General features: G+C 48.5%; 2 protein-coding genes across 5 annotated transcripts in view; one reads left to right on the plus strand and one right to left on the minus strand.

The window, feature by feature from the left end:
• LOC137327806 (carnitine O-palmitoyltransferase 1, liver isoform-like) overlaps positions 1 to 15,637 on the minus strand; it is a 273,112-nt gene that overhangs the window by 182,368 nt on the left and 75,107 nt on the right. The gene's annotated exons all lie outside the window — the stretch shown is intronic.
• The window catches only part of LOC137327805 (AP-2 complex subunit alpha-2), a 95,676-nt gene that overhangs the window by 65,741 nt on the left and 14,298 nt on the right, over positions 1 to 15,637 (plus strand). For all 4 annotated transcript variants that reach the window (XM_067993621.1, XM_067993622.1, XM_067993623.1 and 1 more), the window contains 4 exons: positions 3,455 to 3,637; positions 6,117 to 6,214; positions 8,063 to 8,294; positions 13,560 to 13,733. In XM_067993621.1, the coding sequence (XP_067849722.1) occupies positions 3,455 to 3,637; positions 6,117 to 6,214; positions 8,063 to 8,294; positions 13,560 to 13,733 (687 nt within the window). The remainder of the gene's footprint in view (positions 1 to 3,454; positions 3,638 to 6,116; positions 6,215 to 8,062; positions 8,295 to 13,559; positions 13,734 to 15,637) is intronic.

Genomic DNA, 15,637 nt, shown 5'->3' on the forward strand with positions numbered 1-15,637 from the left:
ATGACAGGTGGATAACCAGATCCGATACCTGTGGATGATATGACAGGTGGATAACCAGGTCCGATACCTGTGGGTGAAAGGATATGTGGATAACCAGGTCCGATACCAGTGGGTGAAAGGATATGTGGATAACCAGGTCCGATACCAGTGGGTGATATGACAGGTGGATAACCAGATCCGATACCTGTGGGTGATATGACAGGTGGATAACCAGGTCCGATATCTGTGGATGATATGACAGGTGGATAACCAGATCCGATATCTGTGGGTGATATGACAGGTGGATAACCAGGTCCGATACCTGTGGGTGATATGACAGGTGGATAACCAGGTCCGATACCTGTGGGTGATATGACAGGTGGATAACCAGATCCGATACCTGTGGGTGATATGACAGGTGGATAACCAGATCCGATACCTGTGGGTGATATGACAGGTGGATAACCAGATCCGATACCTGTGGGTGATATGACAGGTGGATAACCAGGTCCGATACCTGTGGGTGAAAGGATATGTGGATAACCAGGTCCGATACCAGTGGGTGATATGACAGGTGGATAACCAGATCCGATACCTGTGGATGATATGACAGGTGGATAACCAGGTCCGATACCTGTGGGTGAAAGGATATGTGGATAACCAGGTCCGATACCAGTGGGTGAAAGGATATGTGGATAACCAGGTCCGATACCAGTGGGTGATATGACAGGTGGATAACCAGATCCGATACCTGTGGGTGATATGACAGGTGGATAACCAGGTCCGATACCTGTGGGTGATATGACAGGTGGATAACCAGGTCCGATACCTGTGGGTGATATGACAGGTGGATAACCAGATCCGATACCTGTGGGTGATATGACAGGTGGATAACCAGGTCCGATACCTGTGGGTGATATGACAGGTGGATAACCAGATCCGATACCTGTGGGTGATATGACAGGTGGATAACCAGATCCGATACCTGTGGGTGATATGACAGGTGGATAACCAGGTCCGATACCTGTGGGTGATATGACAGGTGGATAATCAGGTCCAATACCAGTGGGTGATATGACAGGTGGATAACCAGGTCCGATACCTGTGGGTGATATGACAGGTGGATAATCAGGTCCGATACCTGTGGGTGAAAGGACAGGTTAGTATCAGACTGGCCTGCCTGGCCAGAAACAGCGAAGCAGAATTCATAATAGCCTTAAGAAGGGAAGTGGATAAATACTTGAGATGACAAATTTAAAGGGGTGTTGGGGAATGGGACGAAGGGGAGAGCTCTTCCAGAGTGCAGGTACTGACTATCCATCTCTGTCTTGAAAGCTTCAATTGTCCCAGCGTGCACGGTGTTTTGGGGAGAGTTCCAGATTTCCACTACCTTTTGTGTGAAAAAGTGCTTCCTGATTTCACTCCGAACGGCCTCGCTCCAAATTTAAGCTTCTGTCCCCTCGTTCTGGATTCCCCCACCAGAGAAATAGTTTCTCTTTATCTACCCTACCAAATCCTTTTATCATTTTAAACACCTTGATTAGATCACCCCTCAATCTTCTATACTCTCGGGAATCCAAGCCTAGTATATGCTACCCCTGTCCTCATAATTTAACCCTTTTAGCCCCGATATAATTCTGGTAAATCTGTGTTACACCTCCTCCAAGGTCAATATATCCTTCCTGAGGTGCGGTGCCCAGAACTGAACACAATACTCCAGGTATGGTCTGACCAAGGCTCTGTGCAACTGAAGCATAGCTTCCACCTCTTTGTATTCTGGCTCCCTTGAGATAAAGGCCAACATTCTATTAACTTTTTAATTGCTTTTTGTACCTGTCCATTAGCTTTTAGTGTCTGTGTACATGGACCTCTTAATCTCTCTGCTCAGCCACAGAACCTAGTTTCTCACCATTTAGAACATGCTCTGATTTATTTTTGTTGGATGCAAAGTGGATCACCTCACACTTCCCCACATTGAACCCCATTTGCCAGTTTTGCCCACTCACTTAATCGATTTACATCACTTTGTAACTTCCTGCCCCCATTTGCACTACTTACTTACTGTGCCTTCCAACTTAGTGTTATATGCAAACTTGGATATACTGCTCTCTATTCCTTCATCCATGTCATGAATAAATATGGTGAAAAGCTGAGGCCCCAGTACACATCCCTGGGGAACACCACATGTCACATCCTGTCAATCAGAGTAGGTACCCTTTATCCCCACTCTCTGTCTCCTACCTCCCATTTCCAAGCCATGCCGTGAGGTTGCCTCCAATTCAGTGTGCTTTCATTTTTGCTAATAATCTCTCAGGACTATTTGATGGGACAGTGTAGAGGGAGCTTTACTCTGTATCTAACCCGTGCTGTACCTGCCCCGGGAGTGTTTGATGGGACAGTGTAGAGGGAGCTTTACTCTGTATCTAACCCGTGCTGTACCTGCCCTGGGAGTGTTTGATGGGACAGTGTAGAGGGAGCTTTACTCTGTATCTAACCCGTGCTGTACCTGCCCCGGGAGTGTTTGATGGGACAGTGTAGAGGGAGCTTTACTCTGTATCTAACCCGTGCTGTACCTGCCCTGGGAGTGTTTGATGGGACAGTGTAGAGGGAGCTTTACTCTGTATCTAACCCGTGCTGTACCTGCCCTGGGAGTGTTTGATGCTGACACTGGCTGACTGAAATGGAAAGTGATCCATTTCCCAACACGAACATCCCTCACTTTGATGAGCACAATATTCAGCGGAAATGAATCTTACATTTACCATTAAGGCAGATTTTCAGAGATTTTTTAGTGATTTACAGTTCAGTTTTTTTTAAAAATGAATGTTTTGTTGTGTTTGGGTGGTGGAGCACACTGAAGCCAGGTTTTTCATTTCTGGGTATCTCTAGGTTGGAAGTCTCTGCTCTAACACTGCAATCAGTTCCTGAGTTATACTTCAGTCGTGTTGTTTAGCAGAGACTGTCAGTGTTACTCATTGTCCCAACTGATCCTCACATATTTTCACAGTGTAATTGTGATTACATGTAGAAGGTGTGTCCTGGCCAGCTAGCTGGGCCTGGCTTGTAATGACCCTCCCTGTCGGTGTGGTAGGGACCGACTTGTACAAAACATTTCCCACAGACACACGGCTGAGATCAGCCACACAGGTTGGAGGATTGCCCCTGTACTCTACCCCTCTGTGACAGCACCTGCCGCTGCATCCTTGTGTGAAGGACATGGACACATTCTGCGCATAATTACCTGAGTGCTTACAGTGTGCGGAAAGCAGTGAATATTAATGAGCGTTTTTATAGCCAAGGAGAATGGTTTGCTGTCCTTTGAGGGAGCACTGAGGCCTATTGTAACATCCCCACGCCACCCTAACTAAAATTGGCAGAGTGGGGATTGAACCTGGACTCTTCATTGTGTGTGTACTTCATCAATTAGGCCATTGAGGTCTCTTGTAGGTCATATCTGCCCATTTCCTTGCTGTAGGTATTAAAAGTAGCAATACTTGCTGAGAAGTACGCTGTGGACTACACCTGGTACGTTGACACCATCTTAAACCTGATCCGAATCGCTGGAGACTACGTCAGTGAGGAGGTGTGGCATCGAGTCATTCAGATCGTCATCAATCGCGATGATGTGCAGGGCTATGCGGCTAAGACCGTGTTTGAGGCAAGTCGTTATCAGATCCAAGCTGTCACATTCAGTGCTGTGGGGTGGTGGTTCCCTCTTAATGTTGTGTAACACAGTGCATGTTTCACCCCTGTGTATATCACAGTTAGCTAACATTTCCTACATCTCCAGAGTCCCTGTGTGTATGGGCAATGGTTTGTTAATGCTATCTGGATCTGAGGCTGCACTATAACATTATTCTGACCATCATTCATTGTGCTGTGGTATCAAATAATATCTAATGGGTTTGATCAAATGTTTGTCAATTTCTTCCCCTTCACTCCTGATGGGAAACAGTTTCACTGCTCAAATAACCCTCCAGTATCTCACTCTAGTGTCCGTTCCTCATGTGAGCCCAGAAAGGGAGTGTCAGCAAGATCTTTGCTTTGCAGGTGGCATCACTGTAGTGCCTGATCTTGTCCTCACATTTAAACTGCACACGCACCTTCCAGCAAGGATTACTGACTAGTGATCTGGAGTAAGAACCCTGGCTGATTGATCCCAGCCTGGGTGCAGTGTGACTAATTGAGACGCCACAGCTTTCAGCCAGGTGGGATCAGCTAACTGACAGACCAGGGCTGGAAAGTGGGAACTTCTGGTGTGTTTGTCTCAGTACTACATTGTACCTTTAGTGGTCTTTATCCACTCGGCAATGCCTTTAGTGGTCTTTATCCACTAGGCAATGCCTTTAGTGGTCTTTAGCCAGTAGGTAATAGCATAAGCTGTACTACTGAGAGATGCTGATCACTGTATAATGCTACCATGTGATTAGGTGTGTTTGAGGGTGATGGGTGTTTGGTAATGATGGGATTTGAGAATCATCACAACTTCATAGTTCAGTTATTATGATGTATCTTCAGGTTTTTCTCAATATATACGTGTGTATGTAAAAAAAAAGAAACAAAAAAATTCAGTACATGTATCACACATTCCATTGTAAATCTCTCCCTATGGGAAATCCCATTATAAAAAATGTCAACATTTCAGTAACACTTGACTGTGATTCCACCAGATGGCTTTTTGACAGGAGTTTCAATTTTAGAGATTGCCTGTCATGTCACTCTCAGTGTTCTGCAGTGTGTTAATATCTATCGTTTCCCCACAAAGCACTCTAAATGCTTTCTGGAAAAGATTTTCATCTGATTTTCTTTCTCAGTAACTAAAATTTCCAAATGTCCAAAATAAGGTTTTGAACAAACAAAAAATTACACATTTCGTAATAACATGATTAAATTTATGCATTCAATTCTTTTAATGCATTCAACCACAACTTTATATAAAGCACCTTTAATATGGAAAAACATCACAAGTCGCCTCATAAAGGTATAAGGAAAAACGGCTGCTGAGGCAGGTAAAGTTTATTTATTTATTTTTTAAACAGTCCGTGTGTGAGGAGTGTGTTCATTAAACACCTCATAGCTTTTGTGTTCTATAAACTTCGGAAAGTTAGTTTATCTTTCAAAAAATAGTTGAATTTTAAAGTAAACTGAAAGCATCCAATTATCTCACCTAAAAAAAAACAAGCTCTACCTGTGTTTTGTGGATGGTCAGTAATTAGAATGTTTGCTTTTTTTAAACGGTTGTATGGTGGAGAGACATTTTAATGTACATTTTGTAAAGTGAACTGGAATTTGAGATCTTTTATTCCAAATCTCTCTACTGTGGGACTGTTTTCATTAGAACAGAGGAGATTATGGGGTGATTTGATAGAGGTGTTTAAATTATGAAGGGATGAACTAGATAGAAACAGGCTGTTTCTAGTGATTGGAAACCAGTTCCATCTCTCTCCCTGGGCACTGTCTCAGGCTGAAGCAGACCGTTCGCAACCATGGCATCCTATTTGACCCTGAGCTGAGTGTCCGACCCCATAGTCACTCCATCACCAAGACCATCTGCTTCCACCTCTGTAACATCGCCCGTCTCCGCCTCTACTTCAGCTCATCTGCTGAAACCCTCATCCGTGCCTTTGTTAACTCTTGACTGGACGATTCCAATGCTCTCCTGGGCTGGCCTCCCATCTTCCACCCTGAGTAAACTTCAGCTGATCCAAAGTTCTGCTGCCCGTATCCTAACTCGCACCAAGTCCCATTCACCCATCACCCCTGTGCTCGCTGACCGACATTGGCTCCCGGTCCGGGAACGTTTCGATATTAAAATCCCTGCATGGCCTCACCCCTCCCTATCTCTCTAACCCCTCCAGCTCTACAACCCCCCGCAATCTCTGTGCTCCTCCAACTCTGGCCTTGGGACGTTTTACTACATTAAAGGCGCTTTATTTAAGAATAATTTAGATGTGTGGTTGGAGGTAAAGGGATGTAGTAGCAGAGTGGGCACATAGGATTAGGACCAATGCTCGTGTGGGGGATAAATATCAACACGGATTAGTGGGGCCGAACAGCCTGTTTCTGTGGTATAATTTCTATATAATTTCCATGTGGGACACTAACTCTGGAGATTGACATACATTATTTCTCGACAGGCGCTCCAGGCACCTGCTTGCCATGAGAACCTAGTGAAAGTGGGTGGATATATCCTGGGAGAGTTCGGAAACCTTGTTGCTGGCGATCCAAGATCCAGGTTAGTTGAATTCGCTGCATTTGTTCTCCTTGACTAAGCCATTTGCTGTGGCTTATCCTCCCCTACCCCCCCCTCCCCTCCCCTCCCCCCCCTCCCCATCCCCCCCCTCTCCCCATCCCCCCCTCTCCCCATCCCCCCCCTCTCCCCATCCCCCCCCTCTCCCCATCCCCCCCCTCTCCCCATCCCCCCCCTCTCCCCATCCCCCCCCTCTCCCCATCCCCCCCCTCTCCCCATCCCCCCCCTCTCCCCATCCCCCCCCTCTCCCCATCCCCCCCCTCTCCCCATCCCCCCCCTCTCCCCATCCCCCCCCTTTCCCCATCCCCCCCCTCTCCCCATCCCCCCCCTCTCCCCATCCCCCCCTCTCCCCATCCCCCATCCCCCCCTCTCCCCATCCCCCATCCCCATCTGCACATTGGGATGAGCCCAGCTATGATGTGGGCAGTTGCACAGTGACTACCAGTGCCACTCATTAACCAGCTAGCAAGACATGAAACGGGGGCAGTGAGCTCTTCCTCTCTCAAGATACCTCCATGCAGAACGCCATCTGGTGGCCAAGCTGAGTGCTCTCTGTATCTTTGTCTTCGCTGCAGACTTCAGCCCTTTGTGGGCGTCTGTAATCAGTAGGTGCAGCAACACTTGGTGCTTTGCAGGTGTACAATTGTACTGGATGGTATCTGTTTAGCAGTATATGTGGTGACTAAACGTTTATTCTATTTACCAGCACCACCCTTTTAGACAGATCCAATCTAATAAGACCTTAATAATGAGTGCTTAACCCAACAGATAATCTTGCATCTCAGTCATTTCACTCCCTCATTGTGCTCTTGACATTCAATATTTATAGTTCCATTATAACATTTTATTTTCTCATTTTTTCCATTTGTTATTTTCTTTGCCATTTTCCTCCCATAAGAGATCCGGTTCCAGAATTGTTGGGCACCTTTCCCAGGTGGCCTTTCTAGTGAGTGGAGGCAGGCTGTTCCACCATATGTGCATCGCTGCCGGATCAGATCCTGTTTTCATCTGATGGGGGCACGTTCCAGGAGGGCTTGCTGGACAGGGATCAGGTGCAGGACCCCGGGCTGATTTCCCCTCCCTAACCCGGGGTCGCTGAGGCCAGTTGAACCCCCCCCCCCACCAAATTACTGGCCCAGCTGACATAGCTAACTCAGCACAGACCGGGGATTGAACCTGGGGACCTTCCTGGCCTGTAGGGCTCACCACTCACTGCCTTTACCAACAGGGACAGTGTAGGGATAAGTGTTGTGATCAGTCCCTAATGGTAACGGTATGTTTGAGGCTCTGTGGTGGGTGAGTACCTACAGGTACCAGGCTACATGAATCTATTAGAGGAGCTGTGGATTAGGCTGTTCCATGACCCGGTTTTCTTCCATTTCAGCCTTCGCTCAGTGCCACAGCACTCTCCTCGAGTCAGAAGGTCATGGGTTCAAGACGCACAACAGATACTTGAGCACATAATCTAGGCTGAGACTTCAATGCAATACTTGAGGGAGTGCTGCATTGTCAGAGGTGCCGTCTTTCGGATGAGACTTTAAACCGAGGTCATGTCTGCCCTCAGGTAGACATAAAAGATCCCATTGCAGTGTTCTAAGAAGAGCAGGGGAGTTCTCCCCAGTGTCCTGGCCAATATTTATCCCTCAACAGATTATCTGGTCATTTATCTCATTGTTGTTCGTGGGACCTTGCTGTGCGCAATTTGACTGCCACGTTTCCTATATTACAACGTTGGCTATATTTCAAAAGTACTTAATTGGCTGTAAAGCACTTTGGGATGTCCTGAGGTTGTGAAAGGCGCTGTAGAAATCTAAGTTCTTTCTTTATTTTCAGCCCTTTGGTACAATTCAACCTGCTGCACTCCAAGTTCCACCTGTGCAGCGTGCCCACAAGAGCCCTCCTGCTTTCCACTTACATCAAGTTTGTGAACCTGTTTCCTGAGATTAAGTCTACCATTCAAGATGTGCTCCGCAGTGACAGCCAATTGAGGAACGCTGACGTAGAGTTGCAGCAGAGGGCTGTTGAGTACCTGAGGCTCAGTTCCATAGCGAGCACTGACATTCTGGTAGGTACAGGAACCTCTGAGAAATGTGGTACCTTTCAGTACATCCACGTCTGTGTCTGTGTCCGTGTCCCTCCGTGTGACTGTCCTATTATCCCTTGTTTTATCCCTCTGTGTCCCTCCGTGTGACTGTCCTATTATCCCTTGTTTTATCCCTCTGTGTCCCTCCGTGTGACTGTCCTATTATCCCTTGTTTTATCCCTCTGTGTCCCTCCGTGTGACTGTCCTATTATCCCTTGTTTTATCCCTCTCTGTGTCTCTGCATGTAGCTTTGTCTCTGTGACAGTTACCAGTTCAGGTCTTCAATTCACTGCATCCTTTCTTGTGTGAAGAATTGATACCAATCTTTTCTAGTTTACGTACTGCTATTGATGTCGCTGATCACTCCTTGTCTACTTGTGAGCGCATGTTGGCTGCCTCGCTGTCTTGCTTTGCTGACTCAGCTTCTCCTCCCACCGGACCTCTCCCCAGTCTCTGCCTCTCGTTCTCCTCCTGCTCCTCCCCCGGCCCCCCAGCAGATGATACGAACATAGAAGGTATAGATAGTGACAGTAAATGCAGTTTAATGTCAAGCCTTTCCACCGTCTACAAGGCACAATCAGGAGTGTGATAGAATACTCTCCACTTGCCTGGATGAGTGCAGCTCCAACAACACTCAAGAAGCTTGACACCATCCAGGACAAAGCAGCCCGCTTGATTGGCACCTCATTCACCACCCTAAACATTCACTCCCTTCACCACTGGCGTACCGTGGCTGCAGTGTGTACCGTCCACAGGATGCACTGCAGCAACTCGCCAAGGCTTCTTCGACAGCAGCTCCCAAGCCCGTGACCTCTACCACCTAGAAGGACAAGAGCAGCAGGCACATGGGAACAACACCACCTGCACGTTCCCCTCCAAGTCACACACCATCCCGACTTGGAAATATATCGCCGTTCCTTCATCGTCGCTGGGTCAAAATCCTGGAACTTCCTTCCTAACAGCACTGTGGGAGAACCTTCACCACACGGACTGCAGCGGTTCAAGAAGGCGGCTCACCACCACCTTCTCAAGGGCAATTAGGGATGGGCAATAAATGCCGGCCTCGCCTGTGACGCCCACATCCCATGAGCGAATGGAAAGAAAGGTCCAGACCAGTGTTCCAGTGTTGCTCTTTGTGCCCGTCGCCTGCCAGACTGCTCTCTGAATGAAGCTGCTAATTTTGTGCCAGTTCTGTGCTGTTAGGACCTTTTGAGATGAACCAAACTCTTAGTGGACCTTCCTGGCCTGAAGGACCTTTACCAATAGGGACATTGTAGGGATAAGTGTTATGATCAGTCCCTAATGGTAACGGTATGTTTGAGGCTCTGTGGTAGGTGAGCACCTACAGTTACCAGGCTACATGAATCTATTCGGTGCTGTGGATGCAGTGTTACTGCTCCACTCACTACATTATTAGGCTATTCCATGACCTGGCTTTTTAAAAGATTTTTTTCAGCCTTTTAGTACAGTTCAACTCCTATCAAAGAAGAGTTTTGATAGAGTAAATATGGATAAACTGTTTACACTGGCAGAGGAGGGTCGGTAACCAGAGGACACAGATTTAAGGTGATTGGCAAAAGAACAAGAGGGGAGATGAGCATGTTTTTAACTCAGCGAGTTGTTATGATCTGGAATGCGCTGCCTGAAAGGGTGGTGGAGACGGATTCAACTTTCAAAAGAGAATTGGATCCATACTTGAAAAGGAAAAAATTTCAAGGCTATGGGGAAAGAGCAGGGGAGTGGGACTAATTGGATAGCTCTTTCAAGGAGCCAGCACAGGCACGATGGGCTGAATGCCCTCCTTCTGTGCTATAAGATTCTATGGAGCCTCTGAGCCAGTGGAGAGTTATGTTCAGCCCATCAGTCTGCTGGATTTAAACTCAAGGACCTCAAGTGAAGCCAACTTGTCATCCAGTTGTCTGTTTTGAATGGGAGACTCTGTTAGAGATGGAAACCAATCAGCATTCCCCATCAAAGGTTTAAACAGCTTTCAGCCATATACGGTGTAAAAGGAGGTTGGGATTTTTAGATACCTCGTGAATTATTTTCAATTTAAGCCTTCTGGAGTGTAAAATGAAATGTGCTGTGTTAATTGCTGTGTTTACCACATGCTATCAGCATGCCAACCTGTATTCCAGATTAAAAAATATAATACATCTCTGAAATGTGAAGCCACATAATCCAAGAGTTGTAGCACTGTGGCTGCAACTAGTGGCCACTGCCTGCATGGCATGGCTACCCTCCAACAGGTGGTATTTATACAGTGCCTTTAATGTAATAAAACATCCCAAAGTGTTTCACTGAGGGGACAACTAGGCAGTGATGAGACATAAGGAATGGGAAATCCAAGTGAGAGATTTTGAAAGAGAGGATGGAGATAGGGCAGTGGGACAAGGTGCGGGCGTCTGTAGTTTGTGAAGGGTGGAACTTGGGAGGCTGACAAAGCATCGGACGAGCCGAGCCTTCAGGTGGCAAAGGCATGGATCAGGGTTTCAGTGGGAGCTGGGGCGGTTGATGTTGCAGAGGTAGTAACCTTGGGTTTGAAGCTTGGCTTATAGGAACATAGGAACAGGAGTAGGCCATTCAGCCCCTCGTGCCTGCTCCGCCATTTGATAAGATCATGTCTGATCTGTGATCTAACTCCATATACCTGCCTTTGGCCCATATCCCTTAATACCTTTGGTTGCCAAAAAGCTATCTATCTCAGATTTAAATTTAGCAATTGAGCTAGTATCAATTGCCGTTTGCGGAAAAGAGTTCATGGTCAAGCAGGACACAGAGGTTGCACACTGTCTGGCACGGCCAAGCGGGGGGCTGGATGTGGGGCTCGGGTGGGGGTTTCATGCCATGATGGATTCAGTTTTGCCAACTTTAAGTTGAAGAAAATTCTAGCTCAGCCATGACTTGATGTCGGACACATAGTGAGGGGTGGTGAAGTCATGGTTGGTGGAGGAGGAGTAGAGCTGATGTCCTCAGCGCACGTGAAAGCTGGATTCACTTTTGTGTGCAGTTGGCTGTGCTTAATAAGCGCGGTGGACTTGAGCCATCGCTGCCGCTCTCTGGTAGCCCCTTAATGGTGATTCCAAGCAGTGCTGCACTTCACTCATCAGACGGCAAAGTGGAGGAGATTTAATTTACTGAGAAACAGCAGCACAGTGCTCCCAACACTGGAAATATCATCAATACACGGGACGCCGGACAAAAACCCAGAGCCAAGTGTGGGCAGGGAAGGAAGGGGATGGGACGGGCAGAGAGGGGCTGGGCAGGGCCGGGACAGAGCCTCGAAGAGTGGGGCAGCACTGGGAAGGGCAGGGCTGGGACGGAATTGTAATGGGAAGGGCGGGGCGGGACAGAGCTGAGGAAAGGCCACATTTCCCATTGTTGCTTAGCTGGTCCCAGAGGACAGAGAGCCAGGGTGTGCAGATGGTTATAAATGTGTGCCACTCAGTATCGCCAGTTGGCCCCTTCTGCATTAACGAGATGTGACATAGAGTTGGTTGCCGGGCACTTTTCAATTTTTTTTTTGCCGCTTTTCTCATTGTTACTATGATTTCTGAATTTTAAATTCCTTTTTAATGTCAGAGTAGCTGTTGTAGCTGCTGATCTCGGTGTGTCCCAGGTTTGCCCATGTCAGTCCTGTCAAAGGGGTTTCGTCGGGGGGAGGGAGGGAGGATCGGGGAGCTGGTATCCACTCAAGCAGCGGAAACAATGTTTTCATCAACTACTTGGTTGTTTTGGACCCACGGTTATGAATGCAGTTTGAAATGGACTGCGCTGGGGACATGGAGGGGAGCGAGCAGTGGATCCTGGGATTGCACTGTGGGGGGAGCATGATGATCTGGGATTGCACTGGGGGCCAGGAGTGGGGGGGTGAGCATGATGATCTGGGATTGCACTGGGGGCCAGGAGTGGTGGGGTGAGCATGATGATCTGGGATTGCACTGAGGGCCAGGAGTGGTGGGGTGAGCATGATGATCTGGGATTGCACTGGGGGCCAGGAGTGGTGGGGTGAGCATGATGATCTGGGATTGCACTGAGGGCCAGGAGTGGTGGGGTGAGCATGATGATCTGGGATTGCACTGGGGGCCAGGAGTGGGGGGGTGAGCATGATGATCTGGGATTGCACTGAGGGCCAGGAGTGGTGGGGTGAGCATGATGATCTGGGGTTGCACTGAGCGCCAGGAGTTGGGGAGGGGGGGACATGATGATGATCTGGGATTGCACTGGGGGCCAGGAGTGGGGGGGTGAGCATGATGATCTGGGGTTGCACCGAGGGTCAGGAGTTGGGGAGGGGGGGACATGATGATGATCTGGGATTGCACTGGGGGCCAGGAGTGGGGGGGTGAGCATGATGATCTGGGGTTGCACCGAGGGTCAGGAGTTGGGGAGGGGGGGACATGATGATGATCTGGGATTGCACTGGGGGCCAGGAGTGGGGGGGTGAGCATGATGATCTGGGGTTGCACCGAGGGTCAGGAGTTGGGGAGGGGGGGACATGATGATGATCTGGGATTGCACTGAGGGTCAGGAGTTGGGGAGGGGGGGACATGATGATGATCTGGGATTGCACTGCGGACCAGGAGTTGTCGGGGAGCATCAGGACCAGGGATTGCACTGCGGACCAGGAGTTGTCGGGGAGCATCAGGACCTGGGATTGCACTGGGGGCCAAGAGGTTGGGGGGGGAGCATCAGGACCTGGGATTGCACTGGGGGCCAGGAGGGGGGAGCAGTGGGACCCGGGCCTGCACTGGGGAGCAGTGGGAGGTGGTACTGAAACTGGGGTTTGAGTGGCAGTTAACGGCAGTAGCTGAGAGTGAGGAGGATGAGCTGTGCTAGCTTTGACTAGAGTCGGGATCGAGGAGGGAGGGAGCAGCTGGAGCACAGGCAGGAGTTCGGGCGGGCGGTGGGGGGTCGAGTGGGAGTGCACGGCTGAGTTATCACCTGATGCCCAAGTACTTTCGAACTGGAGGCAGTGGATAATGATCAGGGTCCATGTGCTGAAACCAACTGTGGTGCTCCAATTGCTGCTGCAGACGGACTGGGATCGAACCAGTGACCTTGTGATCTATCCGGCTCGGTGAACATCAGCTTCAAGCAACCGGTTGCAAGGATTCCAGACCCAGTGTAATGTTTATTAATTGGTATTTTAACGTTTACTAATTTTACCAGGTTTTCACAGTAATTTGATAAGTATGTTTGCGGATTTTAGACGGTGCCCTTTGAGCTGACTGATCTGCTCCCTGCTAGGCAACTGTGTTGGAAGAGATGCCGCCGTTTCCCGAGAGGGAATCTTCGATACTCACCAAGCTGAAAAAGAAGAAGGGCCCCAGTACACTGACTGAGCTTGAAGAGGCTAAAAAGGAGCGTGATTCTGATGTCAATGGAGCTTCCGAGCCCAGTGCAGTGAACACCAGCACTCTGGTATGTAGCTCAGTGCGGTATAATTGATGGTCTGTGTTACGGGAATGGGCTCTGGTATGCAACAACAATATAATTTAGTGGTACCCTGACTCTCTCCCTCTAGAATCTGGCTCTGAATCCAGCCCAGATTATTGGAACGGAAGTCTCATATCTGCAGGGTATAAGGATTCTACATGAACTTAAGTTGGGCCATCTCAACGCTGTGCCGAGGGGCTGTGGGCCACTTCAGCACTCGTGCGACTCTGCTCAGACAGGCTGATGTGGAAGAAGGCTGAGAGTGGAATGGCTGAAATGGAAGATGAAAATTCACACTGTTGCTGTAGCAGCTACTCTTAGAGAGTATCTAACCCGAGCTACACCTGCCCCGGGAGTGTTTGATGGGACAGTGTAGAGGGAGCTTTACTCTGTATCTAACCCGCGCTATACCTGCCCCGGGAGTGTTTGATGGGACAGTGTAGAGGGAGCTTTACTCTGTATCTAACCCGAGCTACACCTGCCCCGGGAGTGTTTGATGGGACAGTGTAGAGGGAGCTTTACTCTGTATCTAACCCGAGCTACACCTGCCCCGGGAGTGTTTGATGGGACAGTGTAGAGGGAGCTTTACTCTGTATCTAACCCGCGCTATACCTGCCCCGGGAGTGTTTGATGGGACAGTGTAGAGGGAGCTTTACTCTGTATCTAACCCGCGGTATACCTGCCCCAGGAGTGTTTGATGGGACAGTGTAGAGGGAGCTTTACTCTGTATCTAACCCGCGCTATACCTGCCCTGGGAGTGTTTGATGGGACAGTGTAGAGGGAGCTTTACTCTGTATCTAACCCATGCTGTCCCTGCCCTGGGAATGTTTGATGGGACAGTGTAGAGGGAGCTTTACTCTGGATCTAACCCATGCTGTCCCTGCCCAGGGAATGTTTGATGGGACAGTGTAGAGAACATAAGAAATAGGAGTAGGCCACAAGGCCCCTCGAGCCTGCGCCACCATAAGATCATGGCTGACCTTTGACCTCAGTTCCACTCTCCTGCCCGATCCCCATATCCCTTGATTCCTCCAGAGTCCAAAAATCAATCTATCTCAGCCTTGAATATACTCAATGACTCAGCATCCACAGCCCTCTGGGGTGGAGAATTCCAAAGATTCACAACCCTCTGTGTGAAGAAATTCCTCCTCATCTCAGTCTTGAATGGCCGACCCCTTATCATGAGACTATGCCCCCTCGTTCTAGACTCTTTAGAAACAATCTCTCAGCATCGACCCTGTCAAGCCCCCTCCTAATCTTATATGATTCAATGAGATCACCTTTCATTCTTCTAAACTCCAGAGAGTATCGGCCCATTCTACTCAATCTCTCCTCATAGGACAACCCTCTCATCCCAGGAATTAATCTAGTGAACCTTCCTTGGACCACCTCTAAGGCAAGTATATCCTTCCTTAGATAAGGAGACTAAAACTACTCGGTACACCAGGTGAGGTCTCACTAAAGCCATGTACAACAGTAGTAAGACTTTCTTACTCTTGTACTGCAATCCCCTTGCAATAAAAGCCAATATGCCATTTGTCTTCCTAATTGCTTGCTGTACCTGCATACTAACTTTTTGAGTTTTTGCTGCGAGGACATCCAAGTCTCTCTGAAACATTTAATAGTTTCTCACCATTTAAAAATATTCTGTTTTTCTATTCTTCCCACCAAAGTGAATAACCTCACATTTCCCCACATTATACTCCATCTGCCATCTTCTTGCCCACTCACTTAACCTGTCTATATCCCTTTGCAGACTCTTTGTGTCCTCCTCACAGCTTGCTTTCCCACCTAGCTTTGTATCGTCAGCAAAGTTGGATACATTACACTCGATCCCTTCGTCTAAGTCATTAATATAGATTGTAAATAGCTGAGGCCCAAGCACCGAT

The sequence above is a fragment of the Heptranchias perlo genome, chromosome 12 (assembly GCF_035084215.1).
Source record: "Heptranchias perlo isolate sHepPer1 chromosome 12, sHepPer1.hap1, whole genome shotgun sequence".
Classification (NCBI taxonomy): Eukaryota; Metazoa; Chordata; class Chondrichthyes; order Hexanchiformes; family Hexanchidae; genus Heptranchias; species Heptranchias perlo.